Consider the following 27,828-nt stretch of genomic DNA (forward strand, 5'->3'; position numbering starts at 1 on the left):
GTGGGCCCTGGGCCAGATCAGTGAGGTTTATAGTTAACAGTATTTATATGCTTTTTCCATATTTGGTAGCTACTCACTGACCTGATCCAGCTTTCTAGTCCTATTCCCAACTCTGACACCATATTCCCAGACAATACTTTCAGCACACCTGCATATATTAACTCAGGCAAAAATTAGTGAAGTCATGGGCTCCTTGGAATATACCCAAATTAGACTTCCTAACTTTTTCCACCATGAAGACGATAAATCTCATCTTCTATATTCCTACCTTTAGGTTCCTGATTACTAAACAATTTGTTCTGCTTTACACTTTAATGCTTTATATCTTAATGCTTTTCAGCCACCAAATTGCAGATGCTACCATGATGCCAACCTGACTTCCCTGGGTAGATGACTTCAACAGTGTGTCCTAGAACTCCACCTCCCCTACTACACCACTAGGGAAAGAGAGAAACAGGCTGGGGGTATGGCTCAACCTATCAACATCCATGTTTAGTGAAGAAACCATTAAAGAAGCCAGAACTTTCACCTTCTGCATCCCATAAAAATCTTTGGTCCATACTCCCAGAGGGATAAAGAACAGGAAAGCTTCCAATGGAGATGATTGGAAATGGAACTCTGACGGTGGGAATTGTACCCTTCTTATCCTACAATTTTGTCAATCATTATTAAATCAGTTAAAAAGAAAAGAAAAGAAAATGGCCTTTGAAAGCAGTGGATTTGTCGTACAGTCACCAAGCCCTAGGGATAACAACGTTGACAAGAAGAAAAAAAAAAAGATTTCCAGCAAATGTAGCAGACCTTTAGACTTCATATGAAAATAGTCTTATGTTAAAATATCAAAACTATGCATAAGCATTTTTACCCCTTCTGTAGAAGGTGAGACACAAAGAGTCAGAAAGATAGAGGCAAAGCAAGAAAGGAGACTCCATGGTATAGCTCCCCTGCTTGTAAAGCTACCCCTTTTGCCTGGTGCTTCCATATGGCAACTAGGGTCTTTGTGCATGGTAAACAAATAAATGCATGCTATATCTATGGTTAGTGAAATAGGTTAAGAAAAAACAATGTCATAAAATATCTCCCGGAGTGGTAGGATGTAGAATATTCCAAATAAATAGCCTATGCTCTACTCTTCTAGGGGGAAATATTTAAGCTGCTATCTGAGTGCTAAGATAGATCAGACAGATGAAAGAACAAGATGTACAAAGGCTCTTAGAGAACAAAAATGCCTAGCACGTTGGAGAAATTATGTGATTGGAACATAGTGAATTGTAGGAGATGAAATTATAGTTGAGAACAACGACTATAACCACTTAAAGATTTGGGCTTTATTCTAAGTGAAATGTTTTAAAAAGGAAATGATCATAATAGTTATAATTTAAAAGCATCTTACTATGTGGAGAAGTGCTTGCAGAGGGTCAAAAGTGGAAACAAGGTCACCTAATTGGCCATTGAATCATTCAGGTAAGAAATGATAGATTGCTCTATTCAGTGTTCCTCAGAAACGTCAAGGGGTGTGTGTCCCTGGACATATCTGGCAATGCCTGGGGATATTCTTGTTTTTCAAAATTAGTAATTGGTATTCCTAGGTAGGTAGAAGCCAGGAATGATATCAATTATCCAACAATGCAGAAGAGAAAAAAAAAGAGCAGGAAAAATGTTTCAGCCTAAAGTGCCAGTAGCACCAAATCGAGAAACCATCCTTTTAAAAAGCTTTTAGTAATGTGCTCCCGCGTGGTGGGTCCTTGTGCATGGTAGGCATGGCAAATTCTGTATTCTACTGGATGAGCTAGTCCCTACCGACCCCACCCTGCCCCCCACCAAATGTCTGACTTCATGTTTTCTTTTCATATTCATCCAAGTAATTGTGCTCAGCAGATATTCTTTTATTTTTATTTCTGTGCAGTATTCCATTATTAGACCCTACCACCATCTGTTTTTTGAATGTCATGGACATTGGACTATTTCTAGCCTTTGGATATTGTGAGATCAGCCATGAACATTTGTATATAAGTTTTTCTGTGGACATATGTTTCCATGTCTCTTGCATACATATTTAGAATTTTGATTTTTGTGGTATAAAAGACAGGTGCTTATTTAGTTGGTTTCAAAGCTGCCATATTAATTTTCAAAAGACAGGTGAATTTCTCACTTTTTAAAAAGTTACCACATCAATTCTCCAAAGGAGTATAATTTTACATATGTGTCACAATGTATAAAAGTCCTAGTTCATGTTGTTTAGCTTTAGCTATGTTATTGAGTGTGAAGTAGTACATTTTTGTTAATTTGTATTTTTGTGTTAGTTGTTTCTTTTCTTTTGTGAAATGTCTGTTAAAATTTTTCCTCATTTTAATTGGGTTATTTTTTATTATTGATTAGCAGAATATTTAACTACTAGTATATTTAACTAGTAGTATAGTGTCCCTCCTAAAAAGGAACCTTTTTGGTGAACATTACAATACAATGTGTAAACTATTATACATGGCACTCTCTCAAGAAACATTCATTGCCAACCATTTTCCATCGTCCATGATTCAATATTGAACTCAGATGATTTCTTTTTCTTTAAGTTTTTTTGCTTATTTAAAAAAGGAGACATTAACAAAACTATAGGATGAGAGGGGTACAACTCCACACAATTCTCACCACCAGATCTCCGTATACCCATGCCTTCCCCTGATAGCTTCCCTATTCTTTAACCCTCTAGGAGTATGGACCCAAGGTCATTGTGGGATGCAGAAACTGGAAGGTAATTCTTCTACAATTGCTTCTCCACTGAACATGGGGGTTGACTGGTCAATCCATAGCACAGCCTGCCTCTCTGTTTCCCTAGTAGGGTGGGTCTCTGGGGAAGCAGAGCTCCAGGACACATTGGTGGGGTTGTCTGTCCAGGGAAGTCTGGTCAGCATCATGCTGGCATCTGGATCAGATGACTTCTAAGTTACTTCTCTTTCCACGCAAAGTAGATGACCAGATCACAACTACCCAAACCTTTGCCCATGGAGAACTTGTCTTCATCCCTGCCTTTCAAGGTTTGCATCAGACACATTAAGTCAACCCATTATTAACCCACCTTACACATATTATTATCTGGTGATAATGGATCACTTTTGTAACTTGAGAGTGGGATAAGAATGGATGGTGTTCATATCCAGACTACCCACTAATGTAGATCATGTGTTCTGCCCAATCTTGCTTGGTTTTGATTCCCTATGTTCTATCTTTCCATGGATTTTTTCAGAACCATTTAACTTTAAGTCTTGTTCAATCCGACCCAAATCATCTCGGGTCCAACGATTCCATTTTCATGGTCACTCAATCTCCAATCAGATATTTCTGCTGTGAACCAACCAGTCTTATTTCAAAACTGATAATGTATTATGCATTGTAATTCCCACATTAAGGTTTTCCATAAATCCAATTCTTCTTCTAGCGTTTGCCTTTCTTCCGTAGCCAGTCAACAGCTTCAGGTTGAGCCTGATGTAAAGTTTCGAGATCTCCTTTGAATCTGGAGAGGTGGCAGTCATTGACTATGTGGGTCATAGTCTGTCTGTAGCCGCAGGGGCAGTTCAGGTCGTCTCTGGCTCCCCAGCAATGGAACATAGCAGTGCACCGGCCATGGCCTGTTCGATAGCGATTGAGGAGGGCCCAATCATAACGTGCTAGGTCAAAGCTGGGTTGACGCTTGCAGGGGTCTGTGACGAGGTGTTTGTTCTTTACCTTAGCTGACTGCCAACTCTGTTTCCAAGAGTCTGGAACAGAGAAGTTCAGTGTAGGCGTAGGAGACCAGATTGGATGACGAGACGTCAAGCATTGGGACAGGGTGGGCGAAGATATCCGCGTATATTGGCAGGTCCGGTCGAGCGTAGACGTGGAAAATGAACATAGATGATGCCGCATCCCGATGAATATCTGGCGGGGCGATGTTGCTAAGAACTGGCAGCCATGGAACCAGGGTGGAATGGATGGTTCCAGAAATTATCCTCATGGAGGAATATAATTTGGAATCGACCAAGTGGACATGGGGACATAAATCCAATGATATGGTTTTACATTACTGCTATTTCCAAATATAATTAGATCTGTCAGGCTACATTGCCTAAGAGGCATAACTGTTTGAATTCATACCTGGAACTACTCAAGACAAATCTCTAGTAGTATGGTGAATGTGGACATTATTTCTTTAAAGTCAGAAACCTATTTGAAAAAATTTAAAGTGGAAGAACATTTGTTTATATAGGGTCCCTACAAAACATTGTGCAGATGCAAAGGTACTTGTTGAAGAGGGTGGATCTCGGACCAATCTCTAATCTCCAACCCTTCCTGTCTGTGGTGGTTTAATTTTAATAATTTCAGAGAAGGCACTCTGGTGCAGCATATTAATGCGGACCACACATTTCCCAGAACATTCTGTTTTTCTATCCCCATGACTTGTTTACATTATACTATACATTTCCAGTACATCCTGTTCTCCTGTCTTGTTTTCACAATGTATGTCTTTCATTTGTATGTGATGTTTTTACAATGTATGTCTAACTAAGTAGAATAACAAGGACAAACATCATCATATCCAAAGAAGTGGGCCCCTGGCATGGAACAGATGACTGGCAAAATAGATCAGAAGCAATCAAATAGAATAAAAAAGAAATAGAAAAACACCATTGGAAGACTCCTATGATTTTCTATATAGGTATGGAATTTTCTCTGCTTCTCTACAGTTGGTAATTCTTTCTGTCAGCTATACTTCTTTGGTCAGTGTATTTACAGTAGGCATCTCTTTGCCTTCTGCTTAACTTTCTTTTTTGAGGAACATCCATTAAAATATTCCCTTGGCTTCATTCTATACTTCGTATGTGTGTTATGAATTCGTTCTCAGACCACAGAGACTAGCCATATGCAAAAGCACTTCATTATTTCATAAGTCTTCAGAAAGTTGGAACACATATACAATTAGTCCACCCAGAAAAGAAACAAATTTGTAATCAGTCTAGAAGTACTTTCATTAACACAGATTTGCATAAATATATACGGAAAACCTGGCTAGAGACTGATATCAGCAAAGCTTATCATTTTGGGTCTGGGTAGATTCAGACAGCAGACTTCTAAAAGGAATATCTCAAACTGATGAGAAGTCAGATAAGACTATTTTCAGAAGCTTGGTATCAGTAAGCAAAAAAGAACAGAAAATGATTTTAGTGTTACTTTAAACTAAGCAATGGTTCAGGACTGCAGCCAAATTTGCCTCCTAGGAGTTATTTGGCATTTGCCTAGAAGCTTTTTTGATCTTCGAGGCTAGGGAGGAGCAAGGTGCTATACACATCTAGTGTGTAAAGGCTAGGAGGCAGCTAAAGGTTCTACAGGTGAAATCAATAGCCACCATCCCTCACACTTAGGTGGGTGGGAGGCTGGCAGAGTATCCATCCCAAATTTCAACACTGTGGGTTGAGAAACTTTGTTTTAGTAGATAATCTCTTCTAAGGAGAGGAATCCTTCATCTAAAGTTTAATGTTATGTTAGACTTGTGAACCTATCTTCACAGGATCTAATGTTAAGGACACTTTATTCAGAGTGGCTTAGGGCATTCATAAGGCAGATGTTTGTTTTATTTGGAGGTGCTTGCTTTTACTTAAAACCAGAAACTCTTAAAGTCTACGTTTATTTTTACCTTTGTATCACTTTGTATTTTACAATTTCCATCTCAAGTTTGACTGGAGATTGAGCTGAGATAGAGGGAGGCTAGGATCTCATGTTCTACTATTAGAGATTTTACTTACAGGAATATAATTCCCCCTCCCCCCTCTCTTTCATGCAAAACACATAACATGCTGAGCCCAGGACAGCCCTCCTATGGACACTTAATTCTGCTTTGATTAGTAATTAGTTTGTGCTACTGGTGCTAAGGTTACTGTTGCTATTCTCCATGACTGTCTACCCTGCTGAAAATCAACAGGTGGGTGGGGACAGATAGCATAGTTATGCAAAGAGACTTTCTTGACTGATGCTCTTTGAAGTCCCAAGGTTCAATCCCTGCAACACTAAAAGCCAGGGCTGATAAGTGCTCTTGTGAGAGAAAAAAGGAAAAAAAAAAGAGCAAGCCAACAGGTAACATGCAGCACAGTTCTATCCTCACGCACAACCTAAACACCCACACCCTCTCCCCAGAACACAGCTCATTGGAAGGCCAGCGGAGTGGGCGAGGAGGTTATGCCAGACAGCCAGGCGAACAAGAGCACGCAGGCACTAGGATGACCCAGGCACTGCGCGGTGACTGCTCGGCGCCGTCGGATCGGCTACCGGCGGAGCCAGTCCCTCAGGAGAGGCTAGAAGGGGCGACCCGGGCTGCGGGCGCGCGCATCCAGCCCCCTTGCTTGGTGCTGAGCGCCCGCCCGCCCTCAGCCAGAGCGGAGAAGGGGGCGGTGAGCCGGGGCCGCCAGGACCCGCCCCTTCGCCTTCCCGAGCGAGCCAGCGAGAGAGCGGGCGGGCCGCGCGGGGAGGCGGGGCCCCGGCAGCCGACTGTGTCTGCGCCTCGGCGGCCTGGAGCTGACAGACGCGCGGGGGAACATGGCGGCGGCGGAGCCGGCGGTCCCGGCGCTCCTCTCCAGCGGCGGCGTGGGCGCGGCGGCACCGCCGTCGGGCACGGTCCCAGTGCTCTTCTGCTTCTCCGTCTTCGCGCGACCTTCGTCGGTACCTCACGGTGCGGGCTACGAGCTACTCATCCAGAAGTTCCTCAGCCTCTACGGCGATCAGATCGACATGCACCGCAAATTCGTGGTGCAGCTTTTCGCGGAGGAGTGGGGCCAGTACGTGGACCTGCCCAAGGGCTTCGCGGTGAGCGAGCGCTGCAAGGTGCGCCTCGTGCCGCTGCAGATCCAGGTGGGTCGCGCGGGGTAGGGGGGGCGGTGCGGGGGTTGCACCCGGCAGCTGCTCCCGTTCCCCGCGTGTCTGGGTCCCAGTCCCCGCCCGCGCTGCGCTCCTCAGGTGCCCGGCGCTGCCAGAGGGGGGCGGACCCTGCAGGCTTGTGTTAGGGCCGCTCTCTCTGTACTGAAACCTGGAGAGCTGGCTGGCTGGAGGATCAGCTTGTCCAAAGGTGATGGTCGCCAGCTGTTGGGAGCAGTGGCGGGGCTGGTATGTGTGTGTGTGGGGGAATCCCCAGCTGTCTGCAGCGTGCGAGTGTGCGGGCCCCCACGTGTGTGGTCTTCAGCTCGCGGCATCCGCCTTAAGGAGCCCCAGCCTCCTGCGTGCAGTGCAGGGGCAGTGAAGGGCAGTGCAGCGAAAGTGTGTGTGTGTGTGTGTGTGTGTGTGTGTGTGTGTGTGTGTGTGTGTGTGTGTGTGTGTGTGTGTGTGTGTGTGTGTGTGTGTGTGTGTGTGTGTGTGTGTGTGTGTGTGTGTGTGTGTGTAAAAGAGATCAGAAGAGTGTAGTTCTTAGGGTTTGTTTCTCAGAGTTGGGGTTTTTTCACAAACTTTAGGAGGAGGCAGACCATTTCCCCTTTTCTCTTCCCTCAGCTTTTAATTCCTTGAGCTGAATCTTCGAAGCCTTCTCGAAGCTTAAGTGAAATAACCATTTGCTGAGCCTCCTCTAGTAGCTGTCCATTTAATCTGTTGATTGAAAGTACTTTTTTGTGAATTGAATAAGTCCTTTGACTCTGACTGCAGCCAACTTCAGCTAGACCTTGACTTCCTGGTTGTGCTGCCCGCATCTGAGTATTTACTCAGGAGAAGGAGGCAGGTGTGGACCTGCAGAGGGAGAGAGGGAGATAGAGAGAGAGAGCGGTTTTGAAGTCTTAATTGCCCTCGAAAGAAATAAATGACATATAATTTAGGTCGTGCAACATCAATATTTTTTTTTCTTTAGCTGAGAAACTGTTAGGTAATTTAGTAGGAAAATCTGATTCAAATGTGGCTTTGGGATTAAAATACATTTTCCTAATTAAGTGCCATTTTCTTGGAATTATACCTAGTTTTTTGTTTGTTTGTTTGTTTGTTTTTGTCCCATCTGTGTTCTATTGCAGAATTAGACCTATTTCCTGTCACCTCCTCTGACACAAGCTTTAAAAGTGGTACTTTAAACTGGCTAAGGCTTTGCATTCTGTGGGCATTGACCAGTGGATTTCATCATTAACTCCTGGAGAATCTGATGGGAAGCAGTTGATTTCCATAATTTCCATAATTTTCCCTGCTGTCCATATGAAGTTTGGAGAATTGGAATTCTTAGGTGTTTACTATACCCCATTTTTATGTTTTTTAAAAATTTTGTTATTATCTTTATTTATTTATTGGATAGAGATAGTCAGAAATTGAGTGGAATGGAGAGACAGAGAGGGAAAGAGACAGAAAGACACCTGTAACCCTGCTTTACAGCTCGCAAAGCTTCCCCCTGCAGGTGGGGACTGGGGGCTTGAACCTGGGTCCTTGCACATTGTAATACGTGTGCTCAACCAGATGCGCCACTACCTGGCCCCCCATTTTTATGTTTTTAAGTTGTCATTGCTGACATCTCTTTGCAGTCTTCCTTGTCAGTCTGTTTAGATTACTGTTGCCAAAAATGTATCCAAGAAATTGGATGCACCTTTGACAAATCCATTACTAAAAGCAAGAATCCAAATACTGAGGTGTCTTGGAGCTACCCTGAAATTGCTGACCTCTTCCTGGCATTTGCCTGTGGAGGTCAGGACTGCTGCTGAGACGAGATTGTTCTCCTCTCTCCCACTTTTGTAAGGCTTCTTTTCTCCCAGGATAGAATTTTTGTTACTTTGAAAAATCCAGTCTCAGTCTGACAATGCCTTATTTTTTTTATTTGCATTTTAATAATGGTTTACAGGATTATAAGATTACAGGGGTATAGTTTCACATCTGATATGTCACCATGACAACTCTTTTTAATTAAACCTTCTGGAGATCAATATTGGTTATGGGTATATCACTGAAATCCCTTTTTGAAGACATTTTCAAAACATATTATGTAATTAGGTCACTTGCAACTTTTGAAACATTTTACTTGAAATAATAGATAAATCTTTTGTGGTGACATTTAAAATAATTAAGTGATAGTATTACTTTGCTCTACTTGAATGTTATTTTTAGCCGTCTAAAGAATTCTTAACATCAGTTATGTAATACTTTTTTATTTTGAGTTTTGAAAAATATTCTCATTTTAGTAACAATAGTGCTTTGACTTCTTCAGACAAAGACCTCTTCAACTTAAAAATAGAAAATGCTGCATTACACACACACACACACACACACACACACACACACAAAATCCTGATGTATACCCATATATCTGTTCTGATTAGTATCTGTTTAAACATATATGTGAGAAGACATATATATCTGTGCTACCAGGGTTATCTTTAGTTCTCCATGCCTGCAAGAGTCCACAATTCCTAGCAATTATATGTATTTATTTCTTTTCTTTCTTTTAGAGTCAGAGAGACAGAAAAAGAAAGTCACCTGCAGCATTGCTCTACTGCTTCTGAAGCTTCCCCTGCAGCTGGGGACCTGGGACTTGAATCAGGGTTCTTGCACCTGGTAATGTGTGCTTACTGGGTGAGCCACCATCTGACTCCAAACCGAAGGATTTTTTTTTTTTAATGAGCATTGTATTATATTTTTTTGGAACCTTGCTATGTAATCCTAGAGACAGGAATATTTAATGATTAATCAAGACTTTAGAATTGATTCCACAAATATTTGAGTTACAATTTTAAGTGCCTGACAAATATAAGCATAAATAAGACCCAATTCTTTTTTTTCTCACCTAATCATTTACATCTTTCATTTTGCATAAAAAACAGAACATAGAGGAAATTGCTCATGATTACATAGCTTTGTAATGATAGAGCTAGCAGAGCATGTAAAGGTCTTTACCTCTAGCAGAACGTAGCATTCTTGCTCCCTTTCCATGTTGATGAGAATATCAAGCTATATGGACTTTACCTTATAATATAATCATTATGTATTGCTGTTCATTGTTCTTTGGAATAGATAATTGTCTTAAGAAGATTCAGGGTGACCTGTCAGTGAAACTGTGCTCTTGGAAATGGTAGACCTCTCTTCTAGACTCAAGGTGATAAATCAGTGAAACTGCGCTGTTGGGAATGGTAGACCCCTCTTCCAGAGCAGTGACAAAGAGCTTAAGTTTGACCACATGTAGTCAGCTGCTTAGTGAGGCTTGCTTTTCAAAATATAGGCCTTCAGAGCCTCTGTGACCCTGGCTTGCCTTCTATAAATTCTTTATGTATTCTTAATTTACTTAAAGGTTTGAGTTTGTTTTCATGCTTATACTAACTGCCATTGCTATGAACTTCAAATCACAGGGTTTGCTTGCACTACACTTGCTGCACTGTCATTGATTAGTGTTGTAATGGGGACTGGTCTTTAAGACCCCATTGCCAGTGTTACACTGTGGTAACTTTTGTTTTCTTTTCTGAAATCATCTGTTAAAGTGACCAAGCATCTGCCAGCAGCTGAGGTAGCAGATAAACAGCTCATGTTTCAAGCATGCTTTATGTGTCTGCATGGTTTATCGTCTGATGTTTTAAGCCTGAAGAAATTTGAGGTGTTTGCACACACAATGTAAATGAGAATCATAGAGTGGGACTTTGGATTTTTTCTTTATGACTTGCAAATTCAAATACTTCAAAAAATATTTCCCATGTTTTAGTTAATGGAAACATTTAGGCCTGGAAATACATGTAAATTTGATGTCAAACCACCACCAAGTATTTTCCAGTTTGTCACCAGGGAAGGCAGAGCCTAAATAGAAGAGGAAAGAGAATGGTCTTGGAGAATAAGGACAGTAAAAGGATTTTGATACTGTTACAGGAAGAGAGGTTTTGACTGCTTTGTGTAGGCAGAAGATTAGGGCTTCCCTGGAAAAAATTATTTTGACCTTTTCCTGAGATGGTTACTTGGGAAGGGATTAGGCTAAGCACCACTGACTTCCTTGGGGATTTTCTTGGAATTATTTTAGACAGGGGCCGGGGCATTTTATAGCTGGAAGAGACCTGACAGTTCCTGGTGGAAAGATAGAGAAGGTAGGGTTTGATTAGAAGAAGGAAATGAATGTGTTCCCCAGCTGGCTTGCTAATTTAAAGGTGGTGTTTTTTTGTTATGAAACCCTTGCCTGGGGAGGTATGGGAGGAAGGGTTAGTGAGCTAATACTCAGAGATGGAGTAGAGACAAGTAGGGCCTGTCTCAAAGGGCAAATGTGTCCAAGCACTGAGAAGAAAGCTGGATCCAGAAGCTGTGGTATTGACTCCATTCGTTTGGTTTGATAGGAGCATGTGTGTCACTTGAAAAAAATTATCATTCTAGATTACTGCCCAGAGCATTAAATACCTTCTCTCTCTGGTAGATAGCATAGACGATAGCTGTAAATAAGCTACATTTGAGAGGCAGCTATGATTGGAGTTTGGGCTTTTTTTTTTTTTTTTTCTTCTTTCTCATTAAGCTAGGCAAGAGAAATCAAATGTAGATTCCGATGTCACAATGTTCTGGGGATCTGGCCAATTGATCCAAAGAACCTTTACCCTACTTTGAGCAACCTTCCTAAGAAATTGCCCAGTTGTGAGCTCTGAGGTGGGTGGAGACTGCTGACTTTCCTTGGGGAATGAGGAAGTTTATAGTTTTAACTGACAAGCAGGAATTGTAATAGTAATGTCCATGACATTTGTGTTTATAATAGGTGAATATGCTTGCAAAATAAGATGGAGAAAATATCCTCTTGTAACCTAAATTAAAGTCTCCAAACCTCTTTGTGAATCTTTCAGTGAATCTGGAAATTGACTTAATTCTGCAGACTAAATTAGCATGACAGGTTTGGCAATATTAGCATATATTTCTTTTTTCTTTTTCTTTTTTTATTTTTTTGCCTCTAGGGTTATTGCTGGGGCTCGATGCCTAAACTATGAATCCACTGCTCCTGGAGGCCATTTTTTTCCATTTTATTGCCCTTGTTGTGCTTATTCTAGTTGTTATTGTTGTCATAGCTGTTGTTGTTGTTGTTTTACAGGACAGAGAGAAATGGAAAGAGGAGGGGAAGACAGCAAGGGGGAGAGAAAAAGAGATCCCTACAGACTTGCTTCACCACATGGGAATCAACCCCCTGCAGGTGGGGAGCTGGGGACTCCAAGCAGGATCCTTACACTAGCCCTTGCGCCATGTGCACTTAACCCGCTGTGCTACTGCCCAACTCCCAGCATATTATTTCTTAAAAGGATCATAATGTTAAATAATAGTTCAACTTCATTAGAGAAAAAAAGTTCTTTTAAGATTAAATACATTTAATCATAAGCAAGAGGCCAGGCTGATTTTCTGGCATATGTGGTTCTGTGGATTGATCCTGGCCTTCAGACTTGCCAGTCCTGTACTCTACTCTCTGAACCATTTCTCTATCCACTGCTGGAACAGATTTTGACATGTACTGAACCTTAGAGTTTAGGGTACATTTCCTACATAAAGTAGATATCACAGTGCTCAAATATCCTTACCGATTAGCTCTATGAAGCTCATTTAATCCCCGAAAGAGTCCTATGAGGTAGATAGTATTTTTCTTGCTTTATTACAGAGTAAGAAACTACTGTTTGGAGATAATGATTATGTGCCTAATTTCATGTAATTTAAACTAGTGAAATCAAGATTTGGACTCAGATCCTGATGCCCACAGCTATGCTGTGTATGCGTGTGTGTAACTCCGAGAGCCATATCACAGACTTCTGTTTTGATTAAGTTGATAATTGGAACAAGGTCTTACTATAGCTGCACCAGTATAATTTCCTTGGAAATACCTCTTAGTGAAATAATAACCCCCTTCTGAACCAGCTCTCAAGCAGATCATGACTCTTTTGTGCTTATAGTAGACTGAATTTTTCCTTAATGCAGTGTCACGGAAAGGGCTGAGGCAAGAGACAGTTACAGTCATAATATTGCTGAATGGTCTCTCTGGGCTAGTTCTATTTATTTCTTTACTTTTTAATTTATCTGTTCTTAGATATAGGGAGAGACAAGAGAAAGAAGAGATGGGCAGTCAGAGTGGCTCCACCATCTATGGAGTTCCCTTGAGTGCTCTCTCTTTTTTTATTCTTTGTTCTTAAAGATGGGGAGGGACTAACAAGGGAGACAATAAAGTACTGCTCCACCATTGATGGTGTTCCACTGGATACTCTCCATGGTGCTCCAATGTAGTGCTAGTGCTGGAACCCAGGTTCTTTGTGCATGGTAAGGTGTGCACTCTACCTGCTGAGCCATCTCCAGGACCCTAAATTGTTGAAAGCCTTGTATTTGCAGTTCTGAGGTTTAATAATTCTCAAGGACTCGTTTTACTCAGTACAGTGATTTGCTAGGGAACTAATAAAAGAAAATGCCACAAACCCAGCGTTTCTTCTTTTTTTCACTAGAGCGCTGCTCAACTATAGTTTATTGTGGCACTGGGGACTGAATCAGAGACCTCCCGTGCCTCAGGCCTGGAAGTCTGAGCTATTTCCCCAGTCGCTAGAATGTCTTATATAATAGAAATTAATTTTCTTACCCTTCTGGAGTCTGGTCAATGGGTTGGCAGTACAGTTATTTTCTGAGCACTGTGAGGGAGCATCGTTCCATATCTTCTTCTTCCTCACTTTTGTTGACGCGCTAGCATTTTTTTTTTTTTTGCATTGCTTGCTTTATAGTGCATCACCCTGTTCTCTGCTTTCTGTTCATAAGGTGTTATCTATGTGGAAATTCTCAAATCCCTCCCCCCCATTTTTTATAAGGGGATCTATTATGTTGGATTAGGCACTGATTTCAGCTTGACTTCCTCCTAACTATATTTTCAATGACTATTTCAAAGTAAGGCCACAGTAAGGTACTGGGAGTCAGAAATTCCGCATGTAACCTTTGAGAGTGACAACCTAGCATTCACCTTGCAGAACTTTTATGGAAAGAACAGAACTGGCGCATAGTGGTGCAGGCTCAGACACACTGTACACGTTCATTCTGAGAGGCGAAAGGGACCGAGCAGGGAGGGACAAATTGCTTGCTTTGTATAGCTGTTTTTGAATGGTGATCGAGGCACAGGTGCCAGTGGCAAAGCGCAACTACTGTTTTTATAATAGTAATAGTGGGCTTGGGGGTGAAAAGTCTTGGTTATGAAATCCGAGGTCAAATCACAGTTATGACAGTTCTTAAGAAGGTCTATAAATATTTGCATTTGAATTGACCTCAAACTCTTATTTGAGGAAGCCATTAGATGTGAACAACTTTTTGTATTTTCTGCTGTGACATGCATATTTATTACGTTACTTACTTATGAATATATGCAGAGAATATGTAGATAAAGGTTTGTAAAGGTGTTTATCAAGCACATAGATTCTTGTATGATATTTCTTTGTTTCTTAAACATACATTCATCTATAATCACTAAACTTGTACTATTGAAATGTATGAGCTAATGTAAGAAGTCACTGAATTGGAGTTGATGATGTAATTTGAACAGCATCTTATTAAAATGCGTGTAGATTTTAGGAAATAGGATTGGTCAGACAGGGTTGTTTGTCTTGTTTTGGGAATAGCTCTGCAGTCTCCTTTCTGGCTTGACAGGCATATGGGTTATGCACCTTTCCTCCCAACTACTGGCTCATAAGGAACCTGTTTTTTTCAAAGTGATCTTTAATTTTGGGGTGGATTTAGTATATTTAGGTTTTGTTTTTTTTTTTCCACATCAGGGTTATGGCTGGGACACAGTGAATCCACCACTGCTCTCAGCAGCCATATCCCCCCATTCCCCTCAGCTTCTTTGATTTGATAGGGCAGAGAGAACTTGAGAGGGGAGTGGGAGATATAGAGCATGAGAGGAAAAAAAGAGACATTTGTAGCAATATTTTACCACTGTTGAAGCCTCTCCCCTGTAGGTGGGGACTTGAACCCTGGACCTTAACAAGGTGTGGTACTGCCTGACCCCCTTGTTGTAGTTTTAGCAAAGTTTTAGATTTATAGCACAGTTGCAGAGTAGAGAGTTCCCTGTGTTCCTATACTCAGTTTTCCTTCTAATGCTCACATATTACTGTGTCCTATTTGCTATGACTAGGGAACCAGCATTGAGTATTCTTCACTGAACTCTACATTCTATTTGGATTTCTCTAGCTTTTCTCTTCCACTGCACATTTTGTTCCAAAATCCAGTCCAGTCTACTAATTATATTCAGTTGTCATGTCTCCTTAGACTTCCCTGAGCTGTGACAGTGTCTCGGGTTTTGTTGTTGTTGACCTTGGCAGTTTTGATGTGGACTGGTCAGATATTTTAGTAGAATGTTTCTTTCTTTCTTTTTTTTTTTTCCCTGTTGTTTTTCCCTTACATAAACTGGGCTTGTGGAATTTTGAGAGAAATATCCTGAAGGTCGTTGTCATCAAATCACATCAAGAATCATACTGTCTGTACATTACCTTAACCTTGGTTCCTGAGACAGTGTTTACTAGGTTTCTCCTCTAAAAAAAAAAAAATTACCTTTTCTCTCTATACTCTAAGGAAACACATTACTAAATGTAAACCTCATTTGGGGGAGTTAAACTCCTACTTCTGAAAAGGAGATTGCCTAAGATTATTATAACCAATTATCTCTGCAAAAAAATGCCTTCCCACATTATTCTCTTTAATTCTTTCCTTTGTTTATTGAAGATTTTTAGATGATGAGTTTTTGTGTTAGAAAGGTGAAGACAATTTCAAGGATCTATTTTCCAAACTTTTGCTGATTTATTAATGAGGAGGGGGAGAGAGAGAACCAGAATACCACTCCAATACATGCCATGTGAGGGGTCAAATTCAGGCCGTTTCTAGAGAGTCCAATGCTCTATCTACTGTATTACCTCACAGCTCTTAGGATTCTGTTTTCTGATCTCCTTAATCTGTGTTTGATTTTTCATACACTTGATATTGTCCTCTGACATGAACATAATAGTTCACAGCTTAAGTGAGTTACAAGAAGCAACAGAGACCCTGAGAAGAAGACAACCCAGAATATTTATGATTTCTTGGTTAGTAAAGTTTTATTTCTTTGGCTATTTCAATCAGCTTATAATACATTCCTGAAATACATAATTTAAGATTTTCTTAATGAGCCTAGTAGAATAATGATATCTTAATTTATATGCAATGTATTACTTCAGTGCTAGAGGTCTAGACTGTATGAGACTTTTTTTTTTCATTGTCTTCTGTATTCTTTCTCTTTTAGCTGTCTGTTCTTGGTACTGTCATTTTTTTCTGCAGCTTTTCTTACTTGTTTAAATGCTGTGAATTTTGAATCAGACAACTAAGCTTATTAGGAATGTATATAGAATTAGTCAATGTAGTTTGTGGTAAGAACTGAAATCTGACTGAGCATGTTAGTAGTACATAGCACATTATAATTATATCTGCTGATTGAGCTGTTTTCCTTTGCATACTTGCTTGTTCTGTCTGTTGTGGAATAGCAAGACTTATTGAGTTGTAGTATTATTATCTGAAACATGCCAATTTAAGCCGGTATATTTATTTATTTTACCAGAGCACTGCTTAGCTTCAGTTTATGTTAGTGCTGGGGATTGAACCAAGTACCTGAGAATCTTAGGCATTAAAATCTTTTGCATAACCACTACACTATCTTCCATACCCATAAATTGCTTTTCATAGTATACTCATTGAGAATAGCTTGGGGAACAGTGATTAAATTTTTAAAAAATAAAATAGTTTTTGAACCTAAATTTAATGTTTACTGAAAATTTTAGATACAGTGATTGGTTCTTAAAATAACAATCTAAATACTCTTATACAAATCATGCTCACTGCTTTTGAAAATGACTAACATGGAAGCACAGCATTTTCACTAAAAATGCAAATAATTGTAGTGTTGCAAACTAATATTATCTTAATAAAAAAGTTAAAGAAGGGACCAGGTGGTGACACACCTGGTTAAGTACACATTACAAAGCTCAGAGGCCACCTGCAGGGGGGATGCTTCATGAGCTGTGAAGCAGTTCTGATGGTATCTATCTTTCTCTCTCCCTCTCTATCCTCTCCTCTCTCAACTTATTTTTGTCCTATCTAATAAAAAAGAGAAAGAGGAAAAAAAAAGGCTGGGGTGGGGAGTGAAGGAGAGGCAGTTGGTTCTCTCTTTGCCAGCATCTTCTGTCTCACCTCTAAGGCAGATGACTTCTTTTTACTGCCTACCCTTCTTTTTTCTTGATGACTATTTTTAAATTTGTTTATTCCGACAAACTTCCTATAACCTTTAAAAAATATTGAGTCAGTGTTAAAGCATACAATTTAAGGTACGTGCATATTTATTTGAATCATTTATCACTGACAAAGTAGGGAAGTCCTACACATAGCTTTAAGAAATAGAGATGATACTTTCTTACCTGAACTTGGTGCTGAATTGTACATAGCTGACTGTGGGAACTAATATCAGAGGGAGATTAAAGTGTCCTCAGAACAGAGCATTGATGAATTAAGTGTAGACTAGTAGACCAGTCACTGCTAACAAGTGGTAATGATTCCATATAATATGTCACTTTATTCCTGTAAATAGTCTCCTAATCATTGTGTACAGAGGCACTAAGGTAGAATCTAGGGTTAGACTTGTAATGAAGCCACCACCATTTAGTCAGTATACAGATTCCTCTAGGAAATCAAGATTTTAGGGAAATTTAGAGTAGAAATTTATTGGTGGCTGGAAAGAGTAGCAGTATCATAATGGTGTCTTCATTCCAGACCAATCACACTGCATCCTTTATAGAGCCTTAAGCTTTTAAGAATGTTTGGAGATTATAGTCTTGTATTCACCTGTGAATGCAAGGAGGTTATAGTCTTATTCAACAGTAAATTTTACTTTGCAGTTGAGTAAAACAACAAATTATGTGAAGCTTGATCTTCCAAGACCCAATTTGCATCTTAGTTCATTGACTAAACATGTTTCCCCCCTTTTTTAAATTTCCTTTTGTTGCCCTTGTTTTATTGTTGTAGTTATTATTGTTGTTGTTGTTGTTGGATAGGACAGAGAGAAATGGAGAGAGGAGGGGAAGACAGAGAGGGGGAGAGAAAGATAGACACCTGCAGATCTGCTTCACCTCTTGCGAAGCGACTGGGGATCCAAGGGCTTGAACTGGGATCCTTATGCCAGTCCTTACGCTTTGCACCACCTGCACAACCACCGACTCCCCGACTAAACGTGTTTTTTAAGAATACAGTAGTGACTGCTTGGCATCATTTCACTGATTTTTTTTTTAATTCTAAAATAATGATTCTTGAAAATACCATCTTAATATTTCAGTCTTGATAGTGGCAGTAATTTTGGATTTGCTCTGGACTGATTGTTTTTGTTGTAATATTGGATTGTTTGAAAAATCATGACATATTTTTTCTGTGCAAAAATGTGTTATGAATTTTTTGACAGCACAATAGTACAACGTGTGTGTGTGTGTGTGTGTGTGTGTGCGTGCGCAAGCGTGCGAGCATGTGTACATCAAAGGTAGAAAACAAATGGTATAAAATAAAGTGCCATTAAATGGAAGCTTCCTCTTCAGTACTTTGTTAACCTATAAGACATTTCTAGAAAATTTACTATTGTGGACAACTAAGACTGCTTCAATAAAATGGAGGTTTGAGAGAATTCCCTGTTGTTAGCTTTTCCTTTTGATAAATCGCTATAACATTTCCTTGCAGGCAACAGAGGGGATTTCATATTTTCTTTAAATATCATTAGGCCTCAAAGTTCTTGCAGGAAAACTTTGATGCTATAAGAATCTTGCCATTTTACTAGCATTGATATGACCCTTGAATTCTTCTCTTCATCAACACTATTGTTTACATTCATATGAATTTTTTTTTACACATTTTGCAAAGGGGGTATTTAAGACCACATTGTGTATTTGGTTTTCACAAATTATTCTAGTAGACCCAATTGTCATCCCTGTCCATGTTGTATCATGTTTTTGTTATCTGCTCTGCTCTAGCTAGATGGACTCTCTCTTATTCCTTTCTGGCCTTGAGTTCTTCCAGCAGTTGGGAAGTGTGAGAGACTATTACGCCTGGGCCCATGATGACTACCTTCTTGCATCCTCACTATCTTTGACTGGTGTTCTGTTACTTAGTCGTTACTATACATGGTCTTCAGTTTTACTTTTTATGCTTGCTAGCAATGCTTTCATAACATTTAAGGCTTATACTTCTATAACTTTTTCATTCTGGTTATAAAAGTAATATATACTTAAAATAATATTCTCTACTTTTCTTAATAGTATTTGACAAATAAAAGAAATGTAGAAAGAAAAAATGGCATAATCCTAACTATATAAAAACTTGTTAATATTCTCATATCTTTGTTAGTATTTTCACTATTTTATATTTTTGAAATACTATTGAGTTGTGCTATGTTTTTTCTAATTAGCAATAGGTTATGAGCATTTCTCTTAAAATAATACAAGTTATTAAGTATTTTATCCAGTGATTTTGTTTGATCATTTTTGTATTAGTAGTCCTTGATTTATATATGACTGTCATGAGAGAAGTTGACATCTTTCTGGATAGCTTTTTTTTTTCTCTAATCCAAATAATTTATTTTGGATTATAATTACTGGCTCAAACAGCAGTGGCATTTTTTTTTCTTTTGCTGACCTCCATTAAACATAAATGTCATTGCACTGCAATTACTAAATTATTCTTTTTTCTTGTTTCCACAGCTCACTACTTTGGGTAATCTTACACCTTCCAGCACTGTGTTTTTTTGCTGTGATATGCAGGAAAGATTTAGGCCAGCCATCAAGTATTTTGGAGATATTATTAGTGTGGGACAAAGATTGGTAAGATTTTTTTTACTTATTTTTTGCAATTTACTGAATCATGATGTTCATATGTACATGTATATACTGGTAATCATGATGTTCATATGTACATGTATATACTGGTAATGTACATATGTACATGTATATACTGGTAATCATTCTTGTGGTTTTATTTATTTATTTATTTATTTATTTATTTTTCTAGTTACAAGGGGCCCGGATTTTAGGAATTCCTGTTATTGTGACGGAGCAGTACCCTAAGGGTCTTGGAAGCACTGTTCAAGAAATTGATTTAACAGGTGTAAAACTTGTACTTCCAAAGACCAAGTTTTCAATGGTTTTACCAGAAATAGAAACGGCATTAGCAGATATTCCTGGAGTCAGGAGTGTTGTGTTATTTGGAGTAGAAGTAAGTAACAGTTTTTATGTTTTGGATGCAAAATCATTTGTGGAACTCTTTATATTTTCAGAATATAGTTTGGTATATATAATATCCTGTAGGTGTTACTGATGAAAAAAACTTAATATTGACTGTATATATGACACAGATCTAAACACTTTAACTCCTTAAACTCTATTAGCTAAGTACTCTTTGCCCATATTATAGATGAAGAAAATAAAACACAGAGATATTACATGTTATCCAAGGCCATAATAGTGAGGAATGGAGTTCAATGGAGTCTACATAGATGAATATTTGGACTTTTACTTTTAATCTTTACTTATGGAACACATTTTCACCAAAGGAATTTTTTTATTTGTGTGTTATGGAGTTTCACCTTGATTTTTGCATGAGAAGAGCCTGTCAAGTCATGGAACTCATTACCTTTGACAGATGAATCATGTATATACCATTTTACTATATTTTATTAATTCTATAACTTAAATTGTATGAGAAAGCAGAGTGCATTTACAAAAGTATTTATTATATATCTAATACATGCAGTGCTGGGGGTTGGACCTGGAACCAATTGAACTATTTTCCAGCCACATGTGTACACCATTTTAAAGGGAAAAAGTAGTGATGGATACCTAATGCTGATATCTGTGGTTTGTGTTTTGTTTTGTTTTTTTATAATGTGCATTGCTATGTTAAGTCTTAAACAAATGAACAAAAGACTATTGCTATGATGCCTAAAAAAAAAAAATCAGTGGGAAAAGTATAAAAACAATGAGATCCAAATAATTGAAATGTATCTATGATACTTTGTTTTAGTAAGTCTTAACAGTAGAAAGATGTAGCCTCGAGTTTAATTGTATGTCAAATATTTTCTACATTTTTGACCTCACTAAGGACAATGTAGAAGAAGCCTATTTGTATAAATCTCACAACAAATGTTGTTGCTGACTTTGGCACTTTATTTTGCACCTTCATCATTACTAAGCCTCTTGCCTAATCAAAATCTTCTTTGAGCAGATCTCCTGTGCTAATTTTAATGAGTCAGGTGATAATTTTCCAAGGTTCACTTGTGATGTGAAGACACGATTCACATTGTGGCATCATTGAAATCTGCTTTCCATAAAGGCATAATCCAATTATTAATGGAGCTTGTGTTTTTTTATATTTTCTGCTTCTGAATTGTTGCAAATTAGTACCTACAAAGTGGACTTTGTATAATACATTGTATATAAGTGTATACACAGTATTTTTCTCCTCTGTGTCAAAAGTTATTTTTAACTTGGGCAATTTTATTACCATGTGCCCTGTAACAACTTTCCCTACTGTTTTGCTCATTGTATACAGTTCTGTGGACTTATTCTTTATGCTAAGCACCTCATGTGACTTCAGAAAGAAGCTCAGCTGCAGGTAGCATCAAAGCTTAGTGGTAGTAGTAAGCTAGTGTTCACACAGTGTCAGGCTTACCAACTGACATACATGCACACTACACAATCTTCACAGAGCTCTAAGAATATGTTCAGGATTTCTAGTATAAGGAAAACTGATTTAATGTATTTCCTGATTTTTGTAAAGAGGAAACCAAAACCAGAAATACTGATTTGTGTTCATGATTACTGAGCTAGTTGAAAGCAGAGCAAAAGGTAGGACAGAGTTCTTATTAAAATTGCACTGCACTTTCTGCTTTGTTCTGTTGTTGCATATCTATAAGAGTATTTATCGTATCTGATTGCTTTTCCTCACATTTCTGCTAGACTCATGTGTGCATCCAGCAAACTGCTCTGGAGCTTGTAGGCCGAGGAATTGAGGTTCACATTGTTGCGGATGCCACTTCATCAAGAAGCATGATGGACAGGATGTTTGCTCTTGAGGTAATTGTCTGGTCTTAAATCATTCAACAAATATTCCAAATAAACCAGAAAAAAAAATGTTGCCTACCCAATGGCAATGAAGATTTTTATCTGTGTAACTTAAGCCTGTTCTCATGGTACCAGACTGGAAGACCTTTGAAATATCACCATGATAGCCAATTTTATACCTTGTATTTTTTTTAGCTCTTTATTTCTAGTGTTTCTAAAAGTTCTTTTTGTCATTGTTAGAACTTTGTTAAAGCTTTATTGATGGCCTAAGAGATAATTGGAGTTGTCTTATCTGATCTTCTTAGATATAGCTACACATTAAAAGCAGTGGGCTTAAATTTAATGTCTCTATGATCTAGCTATGGATCTAATGGTTCAGTATTACATTTGGTTTCCTTAGATTTAAATCTTTGGGAATAGGAGCTATCACTGATGAGATACAACACACATGAAGTGTTTCTTGATTCTCTGCATGGGGGAAGGTCACAACGTACCACAGAGTCAGATGGTCAATGATTATTTCTCTGTGTTGTAAAAGAGTAATCTTTCCTAAATATTTTGTATTCCAGACTGCTGAAAAAGCAAATTGCTACACAGTCCTTTGAAACATTAAGTCTTATCTTGTGACTGTCTCTTATGTATTCTCTATCTAACTCATATTCTGACTCTCTGACTCTAACTCTCTGACTCTCATACTTCTTTCTAACTCTGCGATTATAGAATAATGTACATGTGAATTGCATTGTTGAGTTCCTTAACTGCTTATTTTTATTTAGGAAATGCAGGATTATTTTTGAGACCCTCTGGTAGTTCATTCACAAGCTTACCTATGAAGTAATTTTCTGTAGGTTTGCCAATTCACCTCTAGCCTAAAGTGCTCCATTGGGTGGCATTACAAGCCACTGAGAAAGAGTAAGATGTATTCAGAGGAAATAAAGAAGTTGGTAAGAAGACCCATTGCATATTGTGATGAGTGACTGGCAGCAATGGTTGCTAGTAGGCCTTGACTCTCCAGTCCTTTTGCTATTTCTGAAGCATTTGGACCATTTTGGGGACTGGTGAAAAATAGTTTTATTTATTTTCATCAACTATTTTTAAGTCCAATTGGACTATTAGGTTTATGGTTGCTAGGTATTAAATGTTGCTTCTGTCTCAGCAAAGATCTCTAGGCTAATCTTAAAGTTGTAAGTTAAGCAACTTCTACTTTTCAGATTGCCTCAGTAACAGAAATGTAAACACATCCACTGTCAGCTTTGTACCACTTCATCAAGCAACCCTGTCCAGTGATGAATAGCCTTTAATGTAATACTGAAGCGCAGGACTTGAAGTATTTACCAGGAAATTAAAAACTATAGCCACACAGAAAAACAAAAACTTTCTCTGTTCATGAAGAAATTTCAGGGACTCTTCTACATATATATATATATGTATATATATATACACACACACACACACACACACACACACACATACATTCAGATATGTCTTTATCATAGCAGTTATTACTGAAAATTGTGATGGCTGCTCTTCACGTGAGATTTTGTTCTCAAGTGAATCAACTTTCTGAACCTTGTGGGCTGAAAGCAGTTTACTCTCAGTATTAGGAGTCTAAGCAATAGTAGGGTAAGATGAGGGTTCTTGTTGCTGAGGACTTATTCTGATGCAGTCTCCGCCCCCAGGTTTTTCTATGCCTCGCTAAATCCTAGAGTGCCCCCTTTCAACCAATCCTGGCCCTACACGTCACCCCTGGTTGTCGCCCAATAAAAAGCCCCCTCATCCCTCCCCTCGCTCTCTCTGGGCTCTCGGCTCTCCCTCTCTGAGGTCTCGCTCCCTGCTCTCCCCCCGTGGTCGGCCATTGCTGGCTGGCTCCACGTGGTCTGAACCAAACCTCCCCCCCCATCCTATAATAAAGATCTGTGTACCCCTTTGCTCTGGACGTCCGCTCTCTTCGCGGTGCAGCCCGACACCAGACCACCTCAACAACAGGTTCTATCTAGCATTTTGTAAATGTGTGTCCTTGAACAAGTAGCCTAAGGTCTGTACCTCAGGTTTCTCTTTGGTGAAGTAGAAACAGTAGTAGTTACTATACTGGAATGCTTTGAGAATTAAATGGTAGCAGTTATTACTGAGAGCACCTTCAACACTGCCAGATGTAGTGAGCTCTCAAATCTTAGCTCCTGCTGTGATTTTTATTGTTGTTATTTGTCACTGTCTTCATGAAGTGGCAGTCTTTCATTAAAGATACATTTATTTACTTTTATAAGAGAGCAGAACACTGCTCAGTCCTGGCAGGAGGCTGCACTGGGGATTGAACCTGAGGCCCTAGGTGACTCAGACATGCAAGTTCTGTGCTCTACTGCTGATCTATTTCCCTGACCTGGAAGTAACAATCTTACCAGACACGTCTAAGATGATGAACTCAGAAGAGACTAGTTTGAGATGTTCTGAAGAGAAAATAATGTGGTCCAAGTTAGGGTTAGAAAGAACCAGCATTACTTTGAGTAAGAGTGTTGAAATTTAGGGGCCAGGTGGTGGTGCACATTACGGTGCACAAGTACCCAGGTTCAAGGCCCTGTTCTCCACCTGCAAGGGGAAAGCGTCACCTGTGATAAAGCAGGACTGCAGGTGTCTCTCTGTCTCTCTCCCTCCCCTCTCAATTTCTCTTTGTTTCTATCCAATAATAAATGAATAAAATATTAAAAAATTAAAAATAAAATGATCTTTTTAGAAACATGAACAACCATGGACCTAAAGACTGGAATAGTGTAAATGAAGTGTTGGGAGGTATTCCCTGCAGGCTCTTGTGTACTTCAGCTTTCAGGTATATATTTTTCCCTAGCTTATGGGCACATGTGAACATATGCTCTATCTCAGGGGACCTGGACTATGTCTAGGTTTGGGGACTTTATTGGGTTGCAGAAGGTGGAAGGTCTGGCTCTGTAATTGCTTCCCTGCTGAACATGGATGTTGACTGGTCGATCCATACTCCCAGTCTGCCTCTCTCTTTCCCTAGTAGGATGGGTCTCTGGGGAAGCGGAGCTACAGGACACATTGGTGGGGTCATCAGTCCAGGGAAGTCTATCTTTTTTCTATCGTTTTATTGATAGGTTAATGGTTTTAAGTACAGTTGTTGACACATGAGTACAGTTTCCCATTTTAGCATGATAAGTATCTGCAAAACACTCTCACCCATAATGTAGGTCCTTTTAATATAGAGAGAAATTGAGAGGAGGGGGGAGATGTAGAGGGAAAGAGACAGAGAGACAATTTCAGCCTTGTTTCACCACTCATGAAGCTTCCCTTCTGCAGGTGGGGACTGGCAGCTTGAACCTGGGTCCTTGCACACTGTAATGTATGTGCTTAACCCAGTGTGCCACTGTCTGGCCCCAATGTAGGCCCTTTCCATCATCATACACCAGGATCCTAAAGCCCTTCCTCCACCCTCACCTCATACCCACCCTCCCTCTCTCCCCCACCTTCACTCCCTCCCTCCTTAGAGTCCTTTGTTTTGGTGAAATACACCAAACCCAGTTCAAGTTTAACTTTGTGTTTTCCCTTTCTGCCTTTGTTTTTGTTAATTCTTATACTTACCACCTGATTTGTCTTTTTCTTTCTTTTTTTTTAAAGCGTCTCGCTCGAACTGGCATCATAGTGACTACAAGTGAGGCTATTCTGCTGCAGCTGGTGGCTGATAAGGACCATCCAAAATTCAAGGAAGTTCAGAATCTAATTAAGGCGAGTGCTCCCGAGTCAGGTCTGCTGTCCAAAGTATAGGACATTTGAAGCACTGGTGTACTACTCACCCATCAGCCCAGACAGGCTTCTCTCTGCTAGAATGAAAATGTTAAGTCAAAAACTGACTCTCTTTTTGCCCCTCTTAGTGAAACATAACCAGTTAGAACATTTGGGTAGCAGCATTTACTTACAATGTCAAAAGCTTCAGGTGCTGTTTGCCTCTTTTGTTAATGTGCTTTTTATTTATTATAAAGAAAACATACTATGGAGGTGCCCGTTTTGTCTATACTGTATTAACTGATCATAACCTTTTAAAAAGTGCACTCTTGTGAAGTTTTCTTAAATTGCTCTTTAAAGAAAATATACCAACAACAATTTCTCTCGTATTGTTCTATGATCTATGTGATAATGTGGATTCTGTGCTTTTTGCTTTGTAGGCTGAAGTAGGATTAGTATGTGAAAAGTTGAAATCAAGACTCTGGATCATGTTACTCTTTCCTTCACAGTACAGGCAGCTTACTTACTGGATTCATTGATTTTACTAGATAACATTTTGCTGAAGGCTTATATATTTTTATTATGTTATTTTTCTTCATTTGGTTACCATTAATCCTCTGTTAATATTTTCTTTTTTAGTTGGATCTTTTACTCAGACTCATTGTTTGTTTTGATTCTGTAAACAGATGAGATGCTTTGCAATGCTGTACAATTAGTGGAGGGGCATTTTTAAATCTGTGAAGTACTTTGTGTGTATCTTTCCAACCATTGAATATATCTTCTAGTATGCACAATATTTAGCAAAAAGACAAAGACTAGATAAAATATCCTTTTAGTAAATTCATATTCTTGTTTGATATTTCTTCACCTATTCTCTAAATGCTATTACTAATGTAAAAAAAAAAAGGCATCAGTCATGATTTGGTATATTCATTTTGTAGTCATTGCTACACTTCAATAAATTTATTTTCAATAAATACTAGAGGGTTTTAAAACATTTTTGATATTCTGTGAACTATGAAACATTGCTGTCTTTTATATTAAAGTAATTAAAATGTCTTATGTGAATGAAAACTTTCTGTTGTCCCCACTCTATGAATCATATTTTGGTAATCTAATATTTATCTAAAGATATGAAATTTTGCTTAGGAGCCTATGTGACCTCTGCATTCCTGTAGATCTGAGCTCACATTCTGTGGTCATGAGTAGGAACATTCCAAGCTGCCCCAATATTGACCCATCTTACTCAGGTGGAACATAGAGTATATTGTCTAGCCTCCCTTCAGAGGATGGAACATTCTCTACCGTTGCTGATCCAAGTTGAGGGCAAAGTTCTATGGGAGCCCACAAAGGGGTCTATTTTGTTGTTCCTGATAGAGATGACTGGTAACAATGGAGAGAGGAATTTATTTGAGGTCTAGGCCAATCATGTCTGGGAATCTCAGGACTCCCCGAATAGGGTCCCAGCTGATGGGGTGGCCTGATAGTGACAAAAGAGTCATCACTAAAATATGCCAGTCCCTTGCCCTTACTCAGCTTTTGCAGTCCTTGCTTTGGAGTAAGGGAAGTGTAACAGGAAGTAGGTGAGGAGGGTATCTAACTCTAATGAGATACTATTTCATTAGGAACTTTATACTGACTCACTGCAGACTATTGTGTACTTTTGCTTTCAGGTATATATTTTGCCCTAAGTTATGGATACATGTGAACATATGCCCTATCTCATGGGACCTGGTCTATATCTAGGTCCTGGGACTTTGTTAGGAAGTGAACCATCTGGAATGGAATTAGAGAATACTATGAAAGGAAAGGTCTCACCCAAGTAATGAGGCTGAAGGGTTGTCATTCCATGCCTAGTGTCTCTGGACACAGTCTGAAGTGAAGCATGCTGAGGTTGTACTCCTTGCATTGATTAGGTTGGGATCGGCGGATGCAATATCATTTGGTATGAACTGAGAGAAGCATGCAGGAAAGTGAGCCCCACCCTCGAGGTTTCAGGACTAGGGGAAATAAAGGCTCTATAGAAGAAATGGGAGGTTCCTGCTGTCTT

At 39.2% G+C, this 27,828-nt stretch overlaps 1 protein-coding gene across 1 annotated transcript; it reads left to right on the top strand.

The window, feature by feature from the left end:
• The first annotated feature begins 6,545 nt into the window (after window positions 1–6,545).
• On the top strand, window positions 6,546–26,837 carry ISOC1 (isochorismatase domain containing 1). The gene is made up of 5 exons (XM_007527890.3): window positions 6,546–6,873; window positions 19,689–19,808; window positions 19,996–20,199; window positions 21,942–22,058; window positions 25,674–26,837. The coding sequence occupies exons 1-5, from the start codon at window positions 6,562–6,564 to the stop codon at window positions 25,818–25,820; spliced, it is 900 nt and encodes a 299-aa protein (XP_007527952.1). The 5' UTR covers window positions 6,546–6,561; the 3' UTR covers window positions 25,821–26,837.
• The last annotated feature ends 991 nt before the right edge of the window (window positions 26,838–27,828 follow it).

Source organism: Erinaceus europaeus, chromosome 2 (assembly GCF_950295315.1).
Source record: "Erinaceus europaeus chromosome 2, mEriEur2.1, whole genome shotgun sequence".
Lineage (NCBI taxonomy): Eukaryota > Metazoa > Chordata > Mammalia > Eulipotyphla > Erinaceidae > Erinaceus > Erinaceus europaeus.